This window comes from Larimichthys crocea, chromosome XXIV (assembly GCF_000972845.2).
Source record: "Larimichthys crocea isolate SSNF chromosome XXIV, L_crocea_2.0, whole genome shotgun sequence".
Taxonomy (NCBI): Eukaryota; Metazoa; Chordata; class Actinopteri; family Sciaenidae; genus Larimichthys; species Larimichthys crocea.
The window spans coordinates 6,201,627-6,217,353 of NC_040034.1; the positions used below are offsets into that span (position 1 = coordinate 6,201,627).

Genomic DNA, 15,727 nt, shown 5'->3' on the forward strand with positions numbered 1-15,727 from the left:
GAAGTTATTGATTAATGTTCCTAATAAAAATTCCCAGAAATTATGAAAATGTTGTTGGTGTGGCTCCGAGGATGGCTCGTTCTGATGAACGTTAGGTTGTAGCTCGTCGATCTTATAGGTTGACAATATGCGTGTTTTGTGTTTTAACAACGTTTCACTTAAGAGTTATTACCGGAAGTGCCAATATCTTTCTAACTTTACCGGAGTGCAGTGGCCATGGGCACCCTTTCCTAATCTCGTAATTAGAGATCAGGTGTCAATTTTTTTTTATCCAGTGATGCAATGCGCTTCCGTATTAACAACAGGTGGGAAAAAAAGAAAGAAGTTTTGCCGGCATGATCTTCTTAATCTTTATGTTGTGTTTTTTAATACTCAATCCAACCACAAGAGGCTGAAGTACAGGATTATCTTTATTGTTTTAAATAGTAGAAAAAATTTAAATTTAAGTTTCTCCACGCACACTCTAAATACAAGGACATCATTAGTTCAGATTTTATGTTGTTTGTTTTACAGATGCGCTGAGAGGGACGGGAGGAAATGTGTTTTCTTTCCTGAATTTATGACTTAAGAACTTTTTTTTCACCTGTGAAACAAGCGAAAAATGTATGCCGGTATCGTTAGCTACACATGACAGAAAACACACACACACACACACACACACACACACACACAAACACACACACACACGTGTACCTTGTATTTACAGTGTGCATGGAGGAATTTAAATTTACCTGCAAACAGACGAAAATGCTTTTTCTCACTCTTTAAAACAATAAAGATAATCCTGTACTTCAGCCTCTTGTGGTTGGATTGAGTATTACAACAACAAACACAACAACAAATAAAGATTAAGAAAGATCATGTCGGCAAAACTTTTTTTTTTCCACCTGTTGTTAATACGGAAGCGCATTGCATTCACTGGATAAAAAAAAAATTAGACACCTGATCTCGTAATTTCGAGATAAGGAAAGGTGCCTCATTGGCCACTGCACTTCGGTAAAGTTAGAAAGATATTGGCACTTCCGGGTTAAATAACTCTTAAGTGAAACGTTGTTAAAACACAAAACACGCATAATGTCAACCTTAGTAAGACAGACAACGAGCTACAACCTAATGTTCATCAAAACGAGCCATCCTCGGAGCCACACCAACAACATTTTCATAATTTCTGGGAATTTTTATTAGGAACATTAATCAATAACTTCAATATGATAAAGTACTGCGGTAACGCTATCTACACTTTAAAATCTAGCGCCCGACTACATTGGTTTGTACGGTAAAGCGTGTGATAACAATAATCTCTTTTCTAAGATACATGCAGATTTAGAAAAGTCTCAATTACGAGATCTTTTCTCGTAATTACAAGATAAGGTGTCTAATTTTTTTTTTATCCAGTGAATGCAATGTGCTTCCGTATGTAAGTTATAAAGTTTAGATTTGATTTAGAAAATGGATCACCTGATTTTTTTTTCCTCTTTTTGGCTGTCAGGTCTTCCGTAGTTTTATCACTTATCACTGCTCATATTTATGTTTGCCTTGTTCTTCTTTGTCCTGTTTCACTGACATTTAAAAAAAGCCAAGTTTAACGATGCCAATGTTAATGTGAATAAAGAATAAAGCGCTGAGAGTGTCGCTCATCGACTGAACTCTTCACAAGTCGTATACGTATATAACCTGTGATGAGAGGTCACAGGTATACACTGCTTTGTTTTTTAACAACCCTAAAAGCCTGGTATCCACTGACTCGGATCATAACCTGAGGGCTCACTGACACTGGGATCTAAGCTGTAAAAAAAAAAAAAAATACAGCAGTTCAAGAGAGGGTGTCTTCTCACACTCACCCACGTCTAGGATGTCGAGGGTGATGACATCAGAGGTAGCCTGGCCCAGCTGGTTGGAGGCCTCCACCCAGATCTCGTAGGGTGTGAAGAGGTGCAGGTCCCGAGTGATGCTGCAGGAGTAAGGCTGCGAGTGAGTGTAATCCTCGCACTCCTTCTCCTTACCGTACCATCTGGGAGGGGAAACAGAAAACACCGAAATGACTCTGGAATGAATACCCCTGAGTAACGCGTGTGATGTAGTACTCATTGTATAATACGATACTGGTTCAGAGTTTATCTGGTGCTTGAGGTTTTATGACTGCAGTAAAGGATCTCCGTGCAGTTAGCACGCCTGCGGGCACTGCGTGTCAAGTCATTCCCCGCTCTGTGTTTTTAAATCGTTGATTTAAGTATTAAAAAATGTGACTAGTGCGTAGAGCCCTCATCTGAAACTCATTTTTGAAAACGTATCGTTCCCAGATGAAAACCTGTTTTCCTAATTCTCATGAAATTTGACTTTTCTAAAACAGCCTTCACCCTCTGGCAACCGCTGATGTTATTTTTCTTAAAATAAGCTCTGCCAAAGAGATAAGGTATTTTGTCCTGTGTCCAGCTCCAGTTAAGCTTGTTTCTGGGGCTTTTTTAGAGTCATGTCAAAATCATAAAGAATATCAAGAGAGATGTTTGATTTTGACTCTCCAAGCTGGATGTTTTTTGGGTTTCACAGCAGACTTATGGCAGAGTCACTACATGTCTCTACATGCTGTTCTTTCCACAATAAGTCACTACTCGGAAACGCTATAAAAATGACCATTCGCCAAACGCCTCCTCGCGCAAGTGCCCAATCATAGCTTTGCATGGCATGACTTCTCAAGTATTGGATTTCTCCACATGTTGAAGCGATGTTCATGAGGGTGTCGAAATAAACCGTGTGGTTATCTGCTCTCACGGACGTCTTGCACATCCACACTGATAGTGTAAACCCATGAAAAAATATTACAGTTTCTATTTCTAGTTACTAGATGATTTGAAAAGTGTAAGGTGTACTAATTCCAGCTGCATGTGTACGATGTCGTGCGTGCTGAATGGAGCTGTGGCTGCGTGTTTTTACCTGAGTTTGTACTTGAGCGTGTACTGTGTGCTAATGTTAGTCTCTCCTTTCCCTCCTGGAGCCCAGCTGCATGTCAGGTCCTTGGTGTTCCTGGACCAGCAGGTCAGATTGACCGGCTTCTCTGGAGGCACTGGGACAAAAAAAAAAAGAGGGGCAGACAGAAGAAAGATAGTCGGGGTCATTGAGGGTACAAAGTTATCTCCAGCCATTACTTTAGCCTCTTTCACACACTAGTGATGTTCCTCAGAAATTGGTGTGTTTTTTTTCTTCTTAATTGGTGTGTGTGTGTGTGTGTGTGTGTGTGTGTGTGTGTGTGTGCACGCCGTCTGATTCGGTCAGACTCGGGATCCCTGCCAACATTCCTCGTCTCTCAGTACACAGGGTGCTCAACACCAGTGTCACACAGAGATTAGGATCCAGACTGCATCTCCTACAGTGTGTGTGTGTGTGTGTGTGTGTGTGTGTGTGTGTATGTGTGTGTGTGTGTGCATGTGCGTGTCTAGGTGTGTGTGTGAAAAAATAAAAGCTTCTTCATGGTCATGTTTCTGTGACTCAGGTTCAAGTTTACCTCCATGTAAAGTGGTTTAGATAAACTGGCTTGTTTACAACCTGTCGTGATGTCGCTCTGCTCACAGTTCACCAATACTTTGTTGATCATAACATGAATGATCATGAAAACTACAAACATGACAATAAAAGTTGCAATACACATAATTATCTTTTAAGTTTTAGCATTCAGGGTACTTAAATTTCTAAGTTTGTCATGAGAAATAAACTTCTTGCTGAGAGTTAGATGAGAACATTGATACCACCTTCACTCTGTATGGTAAATATGATAGCACAAAGCCATCACCTCTAAAGCTCAGTTATTAACACACTCTGTCTCTTTTTGTCAAATCAGAACAAAAATAAAGAGTTAAGAGGGTTTACGTGCCAGACCATTTCTTGGCCAGGAACGTTGACTTCATGGAGTCTCGGCTGGCAAACAGTCATAACAAGCCTTAAAGAAAGCCATCCAGTCTTAATGCTAAGCTTAGCTAACTGGCCGCTGGCTGTGACTTTTGTATTTATCCTACAGAAACGAGAGAGAGAGCGGTATCAGTGATCTCATCTAACTCTCGGCAAGAAAGCAAACAAGAGTATTTCCCGGGAATGTCAAACTACTTCTTCGAGGACTGCGCCTGGAGAAAATAAGGTCATTTAAAGCTCGTCATAAAGGCGCCATATTAACAAAATCATCCTGTATAAACAAAAAACACACATAGTGGCGCATAGTGGTGCGTTATGTAACTGCTGGTCCTCATCAGTACAGAAGTGCATACATGTGTCTGTGTCCTATGACCTATGTCCTATGAGTGATTGTGCGAGTAATGGACCACACAGGTAGTCGAGGCGTCGCACAGTGACACACTCGCGGAGGCCTCTCGCTGGCCTGAAGGCAGAAATACTAAACATAAAATATAGCCACAACTGCACAGAGACACTTAGAAATCTGCCCGATACTTCCCTTTCTTCCCCCCATTTCCTTTTTTCACTCCTCTCAACTCTTTGTTGTGCAACTCTTCTCACTCCTGTCTTACTCTTTATTTACACTTTAACAAACCAGAGAAATTGTAAAAAAAAATATGCCCCTCTACATAAACAACACCAAGCGTCTTCAACTTACTCCCAACATAAAGGCAGGAGCCCGCCAAGATGTGCCCTTTGTGGTTGTGACAGACCAGGTTGTCACCGGACGTTTGCTTGGAGGCGTTGAGTCCGGCCAGCGTCACGCTGAGATTGGTCGGGCTCAGCACTCGGTACAGGGAGCTGGGCAGCTGTTGACCGTTGAGCGTCCAGAACAGAGAGCTGGCATGGACGCCGAGGTCAGAGTGGACCCAGCAGCTGGCGGTCAGGTTGGACCCCATGCGAAGGACGGGGTCCTGGGGGTAGATTACTGCTACATCTGGTTGAGATGGATATTAGAGGAAGGCAGTTGATGAGCACTCTGGCTATTTTACACGTAAAAAAGGTCAATTCTAGGACACGTGGAGTACGAGTCAGCATGTGAAAGCACCTCTGTTTGGACCTTTCTAAGAAAATAACCTTGACTCCACAGAGATGTTGTCAGGGTGCAAAGATTGGTGTAAAAGCCTGCTTGAAAAATGGATCCGTGGAGCTTGAAAGATGACCAGACAAACAGGGTCTAATAAAAGATGCTTTCTGGGATATATTTCTGGAGCCTGACCCATACTAGAGAATACAAATCAGGGTATCTCCACCTGTCGCTTCAATTTTTTAAAATCTTTTGCAGCCCTAACTTTATGGAAGTGTTGTACTAAAACGTTGGAGGACTTTAGACTTTGGAAAAGCCGACATAAGGAGGTTGGGTTTTCTCTTCTTCCAGTTTTAGCATCAAAATAGTTACATTCATGGGCTAAAATTTGTAGCTGAATCATTTAATTCAGTAGACAAACAAGGTTTTTACTGTCAGCTGACTCTGAATGCACCAACAGGCAGAAAAACTAAATTTCCTGCTGGAATGAAGTTATGAAGTTATGAAATGTTTACGTCTCTCGAGCATGTTTTATGTTGATTTGGATGCTGTACAGTTAATATTTTACTGAAAAGTTGAAAATCCATCTGAAAATTTTGGTTCACGCCAAAAAAATTAGTTGTTGAGGACATGAAGAAAGCACTATTTTGGGGATAAAAGATGTTTTTCAGCTTGTTGTTTTTTCTGATTTAACTGTTTGACAGTTTCTCTTTTTGTTTTTGCTGTTTTCTATCAGTTCGTCCCAACATTTGTCTCCCTTACAGTGAATACTTTGTCCGTGTGTGATGACTGCTTTGTGTGACTTTATTGTCTTGTGAACACAGAAATCATAATTTGAATCTTCTTGAATGAATTAAGCTCAACTACAAAACGGGCAACTAGCGGACGACTTTCTGCTCTCACGACAGGTGAACAAAACACCAAAAGTAGAAGGAGAAAAGCCCGCAGAGGTACACCTCACCGTGAAAACATGTAGCTATGATGATTTCTATGCAAAGATGACTAAGCATCGAGTGAAAGAGAGCGTCAACACTTTGTCAGACCACTATAAATCTGTAATCTGTGCCTGGGGGCCACGTCTATTCAGGCTGCCAGCCACCTTAACATCTTGACAGACATTGTGTGGTCCTTTTGAAGAAGCTAAGAAGTTAAATCAACTGAAACTCTTCACCAATATTAATATCACAGCGCCCGACACGACATTTATGCACACACATGAACACACAAACAAACACATGCACCGAGGGAGGTTGTCTCTGTCATCGGATCCGGGCCGACTAAAAAGGGGCGCCGTGATTAGCCAATAATACGCTGATCCAGCTGAATAACAATCAGTGTTTATGTATTCCGGGGAGTGTGGACGGGATATTGGCCCCGGAGTGGAGTGTGAAGCCCCCTAACACCCTATCTTCTACGGTTCAAACACTACAGTGATAGACACAATTACTGCTGTTTATTGTCTCTGCTTGACACGCTCACTGGAGGAAATGGCTTGTAAAATGTTATTTGTTTGAAGAGGCTGAGGCTGCTCGAAGCACAGCTATGATCGGGACAGTAGACGGGTTTAACCGTGCGATAGTGGAGGATGGAGTTACTGGGCAAGCTGACTTGAGAGCAAGGAAAATGTTTAACTTTCAGGAGGTCTCCAGTGACATTTATGGCCCGGATTTTAAAATCTGAAAACACTTTTCTTTATGCTGCCGGGCCTTCAAAAGATACATGTCGTCCCCTCCTGTTTTCTAAAGAAGTATTTACTCTCCGCTCATCAATGCAACAGTTCAAAGAGGGCCTATGCTTTCCTCTGTCTGCTCTACAATAGACGTACATGTGGAACATTTTGAGGGGCCAGTGTGGACGAGCCAAGTGGATGAAGTCACGCAACATTTAGTGACAATGAGCCGTGCAACACCATCTGAGAAGAGATCGAGGAGACAGCGACGGACGGATTTTTAATATATATATATATGTACCTATAGATTTACATAACTGGTGCTCCTATCGGGAGAGAGGAGGGATTATCTTGTCTAACGTCAAATCAAATTAGGGCAAGCGCAGGCAGGAGAAACGAAAACTATCAAAGTAGGATATGAGAAGTTAATTTCAGGTTAAAAAGTTGTTTTTCTGGGATTGTGTGTGTGTTTTTTTTAGTAAAATCTTTGGTGTTAAATGATCATATCCAAGAGAAATACCTCTTTATACGAGCTAACAGGACATATAAACTCTGCTGCACTAAAAACTAATTATATGTTAGTAAGAAAATTCCACATTTAAAGTGTTTTATTTCAGTGGCATCTGTAAACCACAGCGCACAGAGCGGAGGGGAAGCACCCCCCCCCCATCATTACAGTGAATAAAACAGTAATGACCTATTAGGTCCTATAATAAACAGCAGGGAAGCTCATGATCAAGGCCCATTGTCTTCTTTAAGCCCCTAAAAGTATACTTTCTTTTATTAGCACCTTTCAAACTGGATGAATAACAGAAGATCCTCTCTCAGGAGCTGCTCTTTGCCAGTGAGCTCACCATAAAAACTAATCCAGCCACTTAACGTGGGGAAGCGGACATAACTTTGATTTATTTACGTTACTGTGCATTAAGCTGCCGGTTAACATTCTCCAAAACCCGAGCAAATGATGTCACTGTTTTGTTGCGGTTCATAAAGCCCCCTTGCCCTCCATGTGTTAAACGAATTATGGCTGGACTTGTTGAAATTCAGCCTCCGGGGAGATGAGTTCTCTCTGCAGGGATACAACCAATATACTTCAGCAGGAGCACATCAATAACAGGAGGTGTCAGGTGGACAAAGTGGCATATATCCTTTTTTTTTTTTTAATATAAGTGTCCAGAAATCAGCATGGAGTTGAACCAAGCAAGTTACAAGCAGAAATTGGGAATAGATCTGATGCATTGGAAACATATTTCAGATACCCTGATTTACTGTTTCCTCTCTCTTATGTTGATTTATTCCTCATGTATCTTTGGTACTCTTTAATGGAGTTAAAGTAACATTTTAGTGGTTCAGTCCTCTTTAATATCACTATATTACTGTCATCAGGACTTGTAGTTTACATGCACTCCTTCCAAAAATAGTCATTTTATTCCATATGGTATCACTGTAATACTTTTATCATAGCTTGTAGTGTTTCTGTTATCTTCTAAATGGTCATTTTCATCCTATATCGATCACTAAAATATCTTTATCAATGTCTGCAGTTCATCTGTAATATTCGCATTGCCTAATGCCTCTCTAAAACGCGCTGCACTCTTGTGAAAATCCATTTTTCCAACTGCATTATCTTTAAAATCATGCATACCAGAGCAGGACAGTGTCACCCAGACCTGTTTACATTAAGATCTTTGGGTGACACATGGATTAAACTGAGCTTTAGTGGACCAAGAAGAAGAAGAAGAAGAAAAAGAAGAAAAGCAGCCTATAAGCAAAACCCTTCTTCCCCAGTCAAGACCACGACTTTGCGCATCGATGGACATCTGTGTGCAACTTACGTGTGGACAAGGACAGCACGCCGGGGGTGTGCAGCATGAGGAAAATCAAGCAGATATCCAAGACGACTTTCATTTTTTTTTCTTCCTCCACCCTCTCCTCAGTTGTTTTTTTTTTCCAATTTAATTTCTGTCTTGATTCCACGTCCTCGTGTTGTTGTTGATGTCGATGTCGATTCCTGGAGAGAAATTACGCACGGTGGAAAGAGGAAAAAACAGCCCGGGTTCAAGCTGAATGCTCCGGATTTTATTAACAAGACAAGTCTCAGGAGTGAAGGAGCGCGCTAGAAAAAGTGTGACCCGGTGGAAAAAGTCACCCTGTGAGAAGCCATAAGGCAACTCGTCCTCAGCAAACGGCTAAAAGAGTGAGTATACCGCGTCCTGTTTGCAGTCTTTTCCCTTCTTAATGCTTCCTGCAGCTTAATCATACACAAGTTCATACTTTCTAAGCCCCTCCTCTCTCTCTTCCCACACAGTCGCCCAGTCATTTCCCCCTCTTTCCGTCCTTTCACTGCTCCTTTCCTTTTTTCTTTTTCTTTTTTTTTCAACCTCTCCCCCTTCAGTGATGGGTAGGGGAGTCAGGGCCATTCACTTTCACTGAATCACTCTTGCCTCTGTTACTTTCCATGCCTCAGGTCTCTGCTTTACAGTTTTTCACCATAAGAGGCTGTTGAGTCACTGAGAGTAACAGGAAAGGTTTCCAAAGATCCTGAAGTGTCTTTTTCTTTGTCCGCGGAGAGAGTGACACAGATCATCCTTTCCACACACAAAAAAACCTCTTTGTACCCACTTGAATTGTGATGTTTTCTCCCTGAACTGTCAGGTTTGACTCAGACATGATCAGCTTTGACAGAGCTGTATTATGGTGGCGACTATAGACCTAATGTCCAACAGTTACAGATCTCTCAATGTCCAAGAATTACAGTATGCTGGATGGACAGACTCTGTTGTTCCTACATGTCACTTTTGTCTTGTGAGGATGGAAATAACATTTTTAAATTAGTTAAATTGAACATTTGAACAAACAAAGTAACTTTTTTAAAGCTTAAATGACACGATTCTCTATCACAAATAAAAAAAGCTCTACGTATAAGTAATAAAACACATTCTTTATCTGTTCAGTACACTCTGGAGTTTTGCCGCTGACTCGGTTTGGTATGACCTGTAGCTTGTAATAGCTAATGCTGGTAAACTTTAGATAGATCCTGACTTTTTTTTGACATTTCTAGGCGATGTTGGTCTAACCTTTAAAAAATGGTACAACTGACGTGAATAAAAATGTCTGAACAATGCACAGCTTGTCAAGTTTGTATCACGTCATGCAATTTTGCCTTATATTATTCTACAGACATGCTATGTCCAAGATAACTAAGGCCTTACTTAATTGAGAGCTACTTGCATTATCATGTAACCACCCAGCTAGTTATGCGATTGTCTAATATAAGGCAATACTGTGCAACGTGATGCAACATGTCAAAAAGTTACAAAACCTTGGATGATATGGCGATTTTAATTATGAGCTGCTTGTATTCATGTAGCCACGACAGCAAAAAAAACATTTGTTCTTTGAACGACCACTTGATGCTGGCTACAGAACGAGTCGGTCTCCATAAGTCCCCATGTTCAAATGTCCAACTTCACAGCAGAAATAGCCTGGTTCAAAAAACTGTTTTGGTCTCTATAGCTAATTTCCCCCTTCATGACAATTGTACTGAGTCTGAGGCTTAAAGTTATGCAGAATACATTTTTAGATCAGTCTTCATTTTAGAAGAATCCAACAGTTACGATGACGTTTAACTCCGAGCTGAGCTGCTGCGACTTCTTCATCGGAAAACAAATGATTAACAGTCATCTCTGTGCCGTGTATTTTCATCAGGTTACTGCTGTCTCCAAACACTCCTTCAGTTCTCATTGCTCGCTCCGCAGCATTGTAAGCAAACCACAAATTATGACTTGTGAAATTTTGTCATTTCGTGCCGCTTGTCAGCGAGTGTCACCGATTGTTACCCTGGAAAGGTGGCACGAAACATGGAGTTCAGTCCGGGGGTTGGAAGGCTTTGAAAAACCTGGCACTATATAGACTAAAACATAAGGATGTAGAGTATTTGTGAAACCATCCTTTGGACACAGTGGCCGCCTTTCAACATACGTTACACACTTTGCTTCAGTACATCACATAAGACGTGACCCTGCGGTTTATTCTATTCTTTATAGGAGATCTTTGCTCAAGAAGGAGGAACAAAACAGTGGCCTTTTCTTTGCATGGTTGCCTTAACATAAACAGTGATGTCACAGTGTTGTTTGGGTTGCTCGCAGTCCCATTGTCGTGAAAACGCCGCTTAAACAGAGGAAATAGACAGTGACTAAGCGTGAGTCAAAACACAAAGTCCCAAAACACCCACAAACTGTCTCATTTGCAGCTGATTTATTTCATATTTATTTAACGTGACCTTTTGGTCTAGATGACCTTCATCAAATATGTAAACAAGAATCTGTCTCATTTATACACATACACATGCCGGATTATCCAATCAGAGGCCCCTTTCACAGCACACGTTTCGACTTGTCATAGTAGGAAAAGTACTACAGAGTTGCTAATAATATTACAGATGACTTTGTTCTGTTCAAATGTCCCAGTATGGCATGATGGTGTGACACTGAAGCAGCGTGCACGATACCAGGACCCTGAAACTGAAGCAGCTAAACAGAATTCAGCCATTATTAATCTTAATATTTAAACATGCCTGTTGGAGGAAACACAATGCAAATAATATTTGACCAGGTAACAGAAACAAAGATGTAACTTTTCTCATGAAAATCTATTAAAAAATTAAACTTGAGAGACACAAAATGTAAAAGAAAACAGCAAATATTTATCATAACTGTGACTCTTTTTTTATCGTAAAGCAACATCCACATAAAATTATTCTAAATTTCTGTTTATTCTGAAGAGAATTTGCTTCGCAGGCAGACAGTAAACACACAGGAACATCTACTAAATGGTAAAAGATGTGAAAGACGTGAATTAGCTGCACGCTGCAGCAAGAAGGTTCCACGTTTGAGTCCCTCAGCCGGTTGACGCCTTTCCGTGTGGATGTGTTGGCTTTCTACGGCTTCCTTCAACAGTCCAATGACGTGCAGGTTAACTGGTGACTTTAAATTGAAATTAAGTGTGAATTTGAGCGTGGCGACTTTGTCCTTTTTGTGCCTGTTGGAATCGGCTCCAGCCCCTCGCAACCCTCATAAGGCCGAGCAGGTATTGGAAATGGATGACAATAAAACAAAAAAATGAAATTTAAAGTTACAAAAAAAGCAAAGCAAGCCATAGTTGGAAGTACTGCTGCCATCAGATATGAAGATGGGAGACCCACAACAAATACACAGCATATTAAAGAACAGGAGAAGACAACAAGACTTTAAAGAGTTTTATATCCTGTAAGTTTAAAAAAAAAATGCAGGTTGTTTTGTTGTTCTGTCTCAGCAACAATCAGAACATAAGTGTGAAAGTAGACTTCTTGCCTGAGCTATGACTTCATGTGAAACAGACACCTTTTCTCAGTCATATGAAAGTTAAGATAACAGTGAAAATCCAATAAAGCTAAAGATAAAAATTCCACAGAAGAAGAAGGCAAAAGTTCAACATTTTTTCCACAGTAGAAGCGTTGCCCTCGGGTGTGATTTCGGTATCAGCTGAGCCAGTCAACATCTTAGTGGGAGTCCTCTGACGCAGGAATCCACCAAGCCTGACACTCAGACAGACGCTGGAGACGAGCGGAGAGCAAGGGGCACACTGCAAGGAGAGGAAATGCAATCACATCAGGTCACAGTGGAATTGAGAAATCCACATTCGGGCCCCTGGAGTGTGTCTGGAGAACAGAAACTCTCTTAATGTTCATCACCTGAATGGGCACCGTGACTAATGTTTGACTAATGGTTGCCCAAGACGTATACAAGTTAGTCCTGGTGGTCCTCATGCGGTTGGACCAGCAGTGAGTCAGCGCGAGTCCAGGCGAAGCGTGAGCCTAACAGCCATGATGACCTTTGGGTCCCGGCCCACAATGTCCCCCTTTCTCCTCGCTCAGAGGGGACTCTTGTTCGAGGGGCAGTTCCCGCTCGTGCCTTCCCGTTGCTGTCCAGGAAATGTGAAAAGAATTTCATGACACTGTTGTGTCACTTTCCGGACGCCTATTCATAGTGTCATAGTTAGAATAGTTGATTTATGACGGACAGACGTCACCGTCCTCGTCCTGTCTGTGAAAACGTTGCCACTGTCTCAGCTCGCGTGTTTTATGCCGCTTTTGTCCTCCGTTTTTTTCATGCCCGCACACATTTACATATATGTAATCTCTCACATGTTTGCAGGCCCCCCTTTTACACATGCATGCAGAGACTTGCACGAATGCGTGCCACACAGTCAAACACACACACACACACACACGGTGCCATTTCAAATACCACATCTTCCAACCAGACAGTCCTTAATCCAAAACACCACATACAGAGAGCAGGAGACAAAGTGTTGAGAGGCAGTGAAACACAGTAAAGATGGTGACAAAGAGCGAGACAGCGAGAGTCAGAAAGATCAAGAGAGCAGTTAAAGCGGTGCTGAAGTTGGATGAGGAGGGCTGCTCTTTAATAATGCCAGTCATGTGAGGACAATAGGCTTTACGTCTCTTAGGCTGGAACCACAACATTAGAACACAGGCTCGGTGTAAACCAATGGCACATGTCTGACAGGAAGGTTCTCCGTGCAGAGCTGATCCATCTCAAATGCAGCTCTGAGGACGGCGTTGTCGTTCTACCGCTTTGGCGCAGACTGAAAAATCTCAACAACTGTTTGATAGATCGCCGTGAAATCTTCGTACAGACATCCATTCATGGTTCCCAGAGGATAATTCCTGATGTCTTTTTGGTGATCCCCCCTTGGCTTTTCCTTCAGCGCCATCATGACGTCAACGTTTGTGGCTTTGTGTAAAGTTTCTCGACGACTATTTGATGGATTGCCGTGACATTTGGTTCACACGTTATAACCTTTTAAAAATGCCAAAATTTCAGTTTGTTCAGTGCTTTGGTTTTATGAACACGCACCTGAAAAACTATCGACACTCCCATCAGCCTCAGCTGCATGTTGCATTTAGTCACTGTGAACATTACACCAGCTAAATATTCGCATAGTCACCGTGAGCTGTTTAGCTCACAGTTATTCCTCAGTACAGCCACACAGAGCTGCTGCAGCATGGCTGTAACATGTTTCAGCATGCTAGAGAGGCTTTAATCGTTAAACCACATTAAGAAATCATAAATCTGCTCCAGTGTGATGTTTTTAAAAAATTATGGCTCATAAAATTCTGCTAGATTCTTCCGCACCTTAGATGTTACAGTGTCATATTTTTTTCCACTCTTGTCCTGGAAGAAAACATCTGATGCACCGTCAAATTTCTTTTAATAGTATAGTGGTAAAAGTATTTTATATTAAAAACAAAGTCGAGCTTGCTAACATAAAATTTTACCAAAATTTTATACCAAATTTTACAAATATTTCCTTAAAAATATAAGAAACAGACACATCTCTTGATCTTACAGATAAACGTCTTTTGAGCAACAATGTTTTTTCCTTCACTTATGTAATATTTCTCACAGTATTACATCTATAATGATGAATGTGTTTCCTAAAAGTCTTGTATCACTCTTACATCTGTGGAATAATTAGAATTTAAACAAAAGATCTCATAAACAGAATAAATACAATAACAGTTTTGGGGTCTGCAAGATTTTCTGGTGTTCATACAGTTTTTAGAATAACATGCCATGGACAAGATCAATATTAGTTATATGAAACATGTTGTGTTTCTTCTGGTGTTTTTTATTTACAGAGAGAAAAAAAACACTTAAAATTTTCCTGGCAAAGCTCAGTAAAAGTCAGGTTTTATTCTAACCTAATTCAATATTTCTAATGTGATTTTAAGCGGTATTTATTTTAACGACGTGCACATTGCATGGCTTTACGCCTGTCACACACGTCAATTTGTGGAAAACCAACACGCACACAGTGCAATGCTGCCTCCTCAAAGTCTTGATTGAAGGATTTGTTGAATTTGGTAAGTTCTCCTAAAACAAAGTGGATAAACAGCTCATCATCAAGAGGCTGGAAAACTCCCGGAATAGCAAACCGGGGGAATAATCAGAGGGATGGATGCAGGCGAGACGAGAAAGAAAATACAGTAAGTAGACAGACAGAGACAGGAAAGAAAAGTTCGAGATTGGGTTAGAGACAACAGGAGAGCCAGAAGCCACTGAGACAGAGATATTTTGGAGAGCGAGCGGGGGCAGAAAGAGGGGGAATACAGACAGAGAGAGAGAGAGGGAGAGAGAGGGAGAGGGAGTAATCAAGGAGAATCAGGACGTTTCCTCTGTAATACCCACAGGCCTCGGCTGAGCCCTGCTCCACAATCCTCCCTGATTGGAGGGAAGGGTTTGTTTGAAGAGGAGGTCAAGACCATCAGTACCTTGTTAAGGAAAAGTTGTGTCCAGAGGAATGAAGAAGGCTGACTCCTTCCTGAGGAATTCATAGGGGGATAGTGTGTGGTGTGTGTGTGCATGTTGGTGTGTGTGTGTGTGTGTGTGTGTGTGTGAGGAAGACAGAAAGAAAGCGCCCGATGTTTGAGAAAGAGACAATGTTTTTTTTGTGTGTGTGTGTTGATATAGTCACTAAAAAGGAGCGGCGGCAGAGAAGAGGAGGAGGAGGAGGAGGAGGAGGAGGAGGAGGAGGAGGAATCAGATTGTGATTTAAGGAGGACCCATCAACCCCCTCCTCACATAGTTTCTAAAGCCAGGATAGCAGCGCTGGCATTCGCCGCAATAATGCATGACAGATGTACATCAACCGTGCTCTCTCTCTATCTCTCTGTCTCTGTTTCCCCTCTCTCCCTCTCTCCCTCTCTCTCTCTCTCCTTCTTTTTCTGCCTCCTCCCATCTGGACCCAATGTGTTGTTGGTGATGGGCATCACGCATCACCGCATTAAAATGCCATAGAATGGGGAAAGAGAGGATTACGGTCTTAGTGTGAGGAATCCTCCAGCTCTGAGGGTTGAACGGTGACTCTGCAGGCAGCGACTGTTTATTAGAGTTGGCATGGTGTCGATGAGCGCTCCGTTAACACCTTCATCTTTGTTTTCTTACTTTTATGGACCATTAATTACAGCCATGACCTGACCTGTATTTGCCAGACGCAGATGAATGAGGTTGATGATTTACATAAAG

At 41.6% G+C, this 15,727-nt stretch overlaps 1 protein-coding gene across 4 annotated transcripts in view; it reads right to left on the reverse strand.

The window, feature by feature from the left end:
* The window catches only part of crlf1a (cytokine receptor-like factor 1a), an 18,790-nt gene extending 9,686 nt beyond the window's left edge, over positions 1–9,104 (reverse strand). For 2 of the 4 annotated variants that reach the window (XR_003461622.1, XM_019277436.2), the window contains exons 1-4: positions 8,471–9,104; positions 4,598–4,876; positions 2,932–3,061; positions 1,842–2,011 (exon numbers count right to left, since the gene is read on the reverse strand). Coding sequence is in view for 3 of the 4 variants with exons in the window: in XM_019277436.2 (XP_019132981.1) it covers positions 1,842–2,011; positions 2,932–3,061; positions 4,598–4,876; positions 8,471–8,543 (652 nt within the window). In the remaining variant the exon portion in view is untranslated. The remainder of the gene's footprint in view (positions 1–1,841; positions 2,012–2,931; positions 3,062–4,597; positions 4,877–8,470) is intronic. The other 2 variants (XM_019277435.2, XM_010740474.3) reach the window with 1 other exon arrangement.
* Positions 9,105–15,727: the final 6,623 nt, after the last annotated feature.